Source organism: Saccostrea cucullata, unplaced genomic scaffold, assembly GCF_032062105.1.
Source record: "Saccostrea cucullata isolate Sc308-1 unplaced genomic scaffold, CSIRO_AGI_Scuc_v1 ctg17850, whole genome shotgun sequence".
Taxonomy (NCBI): domain Eukaryota; kingdom Metazoa; phylum Mollusca; class Bivalvia; order Ostreida; family Ostreidae; genus Saccostrea; species Saccostrea cuccullata.
In genome coordinates this window covers 1-3,996 of record NW_026934052.1, presented here as the reverse complement: position 1 = coordinate 3,996, position 3,996 = coordinate 1, and the positions used below count along the sequence as shown (strand labels likewise).

The following is a 3,996-nucleotide window of genomic DNA, read 5'->3' as shown; positions in this document are numbered from 1 at the left end:
CTTGATCGTATAGTGGTTTATTTAGACTCTGTTATTAACTATAGAAACATAACGTACAGTATTGTGACGTAACAATAACGTTAACGTACGTTACATAAACCCGCGGATAATCCATGACACTCCGGGCACCGAAATGAATTATACTAGAATATTAGAAAGTTCAAATCAAATTAACAGTTCACTGAAATTTAAAATAAAAACAAGTTCATAATCACTTAATTGAGAGGTCCTTTCACGGATTCTTTCTTTGGCTTTTCTTTTTGACAATCGATCAGACGATAGTATTTTAAGTTCGTTCTCATTCACTTCGATTGGATATAGTTTCACAATTGGTCTGTTGGTAAGTCCATTTTTGGTCCGTAAAGTGGCAACTCTAACGAATCCGTCTCTCCTCTGTATGAGTTCCTCGGAGTGTTTGTGACGTAGTTCTGTGTTAGATTTCTCCAGCTCCATGTTTCGAGTCCGTAGATTGGCATTTTGTTTATTATCTCTGCCATGTCCCTGAGATTCTTTTTCTGTGATTTTTCTTTTTCCTTCTCCTCAGCCTCTGTACGTTTTTCTGTCATCTGAGTTTCTTCCCTTCGTGTGTCATCACGGATCCTTACGGCGAACGTGTGATCTTTCTCCCTTCTTTCCACGGGGTCCTGTGAGGTTTGTAGTTGATTTTCAAGTGTCTGTACTTTGATATTTAGCTCACTTATTTGCCTTTGGGCGTAATCATATCGTGACTGAAGACTGATGTTTTTAGCATTAAGATGCTCCAAGTGAGTGCTGTAGGTTTTGATATTAACAACCTGGTCCTTTAATTCCTGAACCTCGTTATGCAAGTGTCCGTTTTCGTGCGCAAGTTTATTCATCTGTTCCATCATATCCTTCATCCCATTCTCCACACGAGTCTGGAAATTTCTTTGTTGGTCGAATTGTAACAATCTCTCTAGCAGGGTACCATTTTCTCGTTCCAAGGTATTCATCCTTTCTGTCTTAGTCTTCAGCTCTGACTTAAGTTGCTGTATCTCGTTAGTCAGCTTGCTACTTTCTTGAATGGAGTCCGCAGTCCGACTCATCGGAGTGGAAGCTGATTTCCATAAAACACTTTTATGTCGTTGTTCAACGTTCATTTCTGTGGGTTTTGGTTTGCTCGTTCCTACAATGTTGACAATTGTTGATTTGGTGGGCTCGTCTCTGTCCCTCGTTAGTTTCATGTCGCATATACTTGTGTGGTGTTTCTTCTGGCACTTTTTACATCTGTTGCGGGATTTACAATCTGCGGCGCGGTGGTTTCCTAAGCAGTTGAAACATAATTTCTTCCGTTTTAAGATGTCGAATCTTGTACTTACTTCTGTAACTTTCTTACAATCCCCTGGAAAGTGATTCTCTGTGCAACAATAAATGCATGGGCGGCTCATTATCTCTGTTGTTTCGACATAAGGAGTTGACTCTTTTGTTTTCTGGTTGTGTCCATTACGAACATGGCGTTGTTTCTTTGAGGCTCCGGTAAGAAACATTGCTGTTGCGTGGAATCGATCGCTGTTTTCAATCTGGCCTGATTCAAGGATTTTGACTTCTTTGCTGATAGCTTTACGAAGATTGAGTAGTGAAATGTTGTCACCATCGTACTCACGTGCAATGTTTTTCCGGATTTCAGCTGGTAACTTGTTGATTATGAGTGGAATAAGTAAAGCTCCGTACATCTCTTGCTTTTGTCCTAGACACTCTAAACTCCTGACATGAGATTCCAAGCAGTCTCCATAATTTCTTAAACTTATGGCGTCGTTTCTCGGGGCATGCAGTTCCATAAGTGCTCTCATGTGTGCATTGATAATTTTCTGGGGTTGACCAAACCGTTCCTTGAGTAGGTCTATGGCGGTTTCATAATTCGCGTTTGTGAGAGTAAATCCTGCAATGGTTTGTGCTGCTGCGTCCTGTAATTGAGCCTTGAGATACGAAAACTTTTGAATTGGTGTTAAAGTTTGGTTGCGGTGAATTGTTGATTCAAATGAATCCCAAAACGTATTCCATTGTAATATATCCCCGTCAAAATCTGGAAGATTTAGCTTCGGTAATCTATGATTATTCGTAGCGTGGTTGGATGGTAATGACAAAACATTTTTCTGCCAATCATGGTTACTTTGTTCATCGAGATCAGTGGCAGGAAAATTGTTTAGAATATTCTCGCAAGCCGTTTCACTTGAGTTGATTGCAGCTGATGTGTTTACGTTACTATCATGAATTTCTAAGGCGGGTACAAAACACTCAGCACTGGCGTTCAAAGTTTTACATGAAACTTTTTCCGTAAATTTTTCTGTTTTCTTAATTTTGCAATCTAATTCGTACATATACTCATCTGTGTTCGTGATTTCTTCTTCTATGTCCTCTTCAGATAATGCGTCTAATATGCGTTCATTTAGTTCTTGTAGAGTTTGTCTTTTTTGCGTTAGGGACTTTCTAATTATTTCGATTTCCTCCGTTACTTCACTGGTTGTATTTTCTTTCAAGTCCAAAAATCGTCCGAAAAGTTTCGTCACCGCTGATCTGTTACCGGCCCGTATGGCTTTCAGTCTTCCTTCCATTGTGCGTATATTATGTAAACATTCCGTCGATCACGGCACCAAAATTGTTGTGGAAAGAATAGAAATGCGTCTTGATCGTATAGTGGTTTATTTAGACTCTGTTATTAACTATAGAAACATAACGTACAGTATTGTGACGTAACAATAACGTTAACGTACGTTACATAAACCCGCGGATAATCCATGACAATGGCAATCTTTACATCTGAATATTCTGATGAAATTGTCCATGAATTATACTGCAACACCTTTAGAAGTACATGTATATGTATATAAACATACTTCAGAACATGTTGCAACTAAACCAAATGCCTATGAATTTGACCTCATGCTGATTAGTTATTCCAACATGTAGTAACTTCTAGACATCTTTTTAGCAAAATATCTTTCTTCAGTTATGGATGGTGATTGTCATTATACAAGAATGCCATTCTTTGAGTGAAATGTTGTAAGCATTGCATCCACGAGGCTGCTGTTTTTATAATTAAATTATTTCTTTACTTGGAATAGTAGAGATGCTATCTTTAATGTAATGTTTGTTTGCCCTCTCTTGACTCAGGGTAAAATTATTGGGTCAGTAGGTGAGAAAATCTTCAACAGCATTTTTTAAGGGGGATAAGAGGAATAAACAGAAAAAAAAATACTGCCCTGCATTGAAAAAAAAGTTTTCAGTCTGGTCATTTAAGTCAGTCGGTCTGGAGAGGCCGACAACCAAACATTTTTTAAAGATGGCCTATTTCTACACTTCATGGACATTAGCTCAATCATTGGATTAGATATAGTCTTAGAATTTAAATTGAAATATCAGACAGAACAAAATAAAGATGAATTCTAAGTGACATCAATTCATACTTTAATGAGTTTACAGAGTACTTCTGATTTCAGAGAAAAGGCAAATTCTGCAAAATGACATAACACTGTCATTATGATAAATATTTGTCAAGAACAGGTAAAAGAAACAATGCTACAGTGATAGATATATTTCCTTGATATCCATGAAATAATAGTTTAAATAATAAATATAACAAAATTTTCTGTTTTTTTTTATCAAAATACATGAAAAAAAATTAAAAGACTATAAATGTAAACAATTTTAAGATAAACTACATGTATTTGTGAAAAAAATTTAATTTTATTAGATTACTAAATTGGTCTTATCATTCCTACTAAATTAACAACCTTACAATTGCCAAGTGTCGTGTTTTAAACTGTTACAGTAGATATAATTATACATGTTCATTGCAGCTTTATATACAAAACTTTTCAGTTTTCAGAAACACTTATTTGAGCATATTAGGTCCTGGGAAGAACAAAATTAATGAATAAAAATATTAATCTTAATTGTTCATGTATTAATTTCCTTGCAATTTTACAAACCCTTTTAAGAAATTTGTTACATATAAGTATAGACAAAAGCAACCTTCAA

The 3,996-nt window shown here is 36.1% G+C and overlaps 1 protein-coding gene across 1 annotated transcript; it reads right to left on the bottom strand.

The window, feature by feature from the left end:
- Positions 1-323: 323 nt before the first annotated feature.
- On the bottom strand, positions 324-2,570 carry LOC134239853 (uncharacterized). The gene has a single exon (XM_062721983.1). It carries the CDS (start codon positions 2,568-2,570, stop codon positions 324-326), a length of 2,247 nt encoding a protein of 748 aa, XP_062577967.1.
- Between the last annotated feature and the right edge of the window lie 1,426 nt (positions 2,571-3,996).

Excerpts from the sequence above, each read along its gene's own strand:
- LOC134239853 (XM_062721983.1), bottom strand. The coding sequence starts at position 2,570 with ATGGAAGGAAGACTGAAAGCCATACGGGCCGGTAACAGATCAGCGGTG.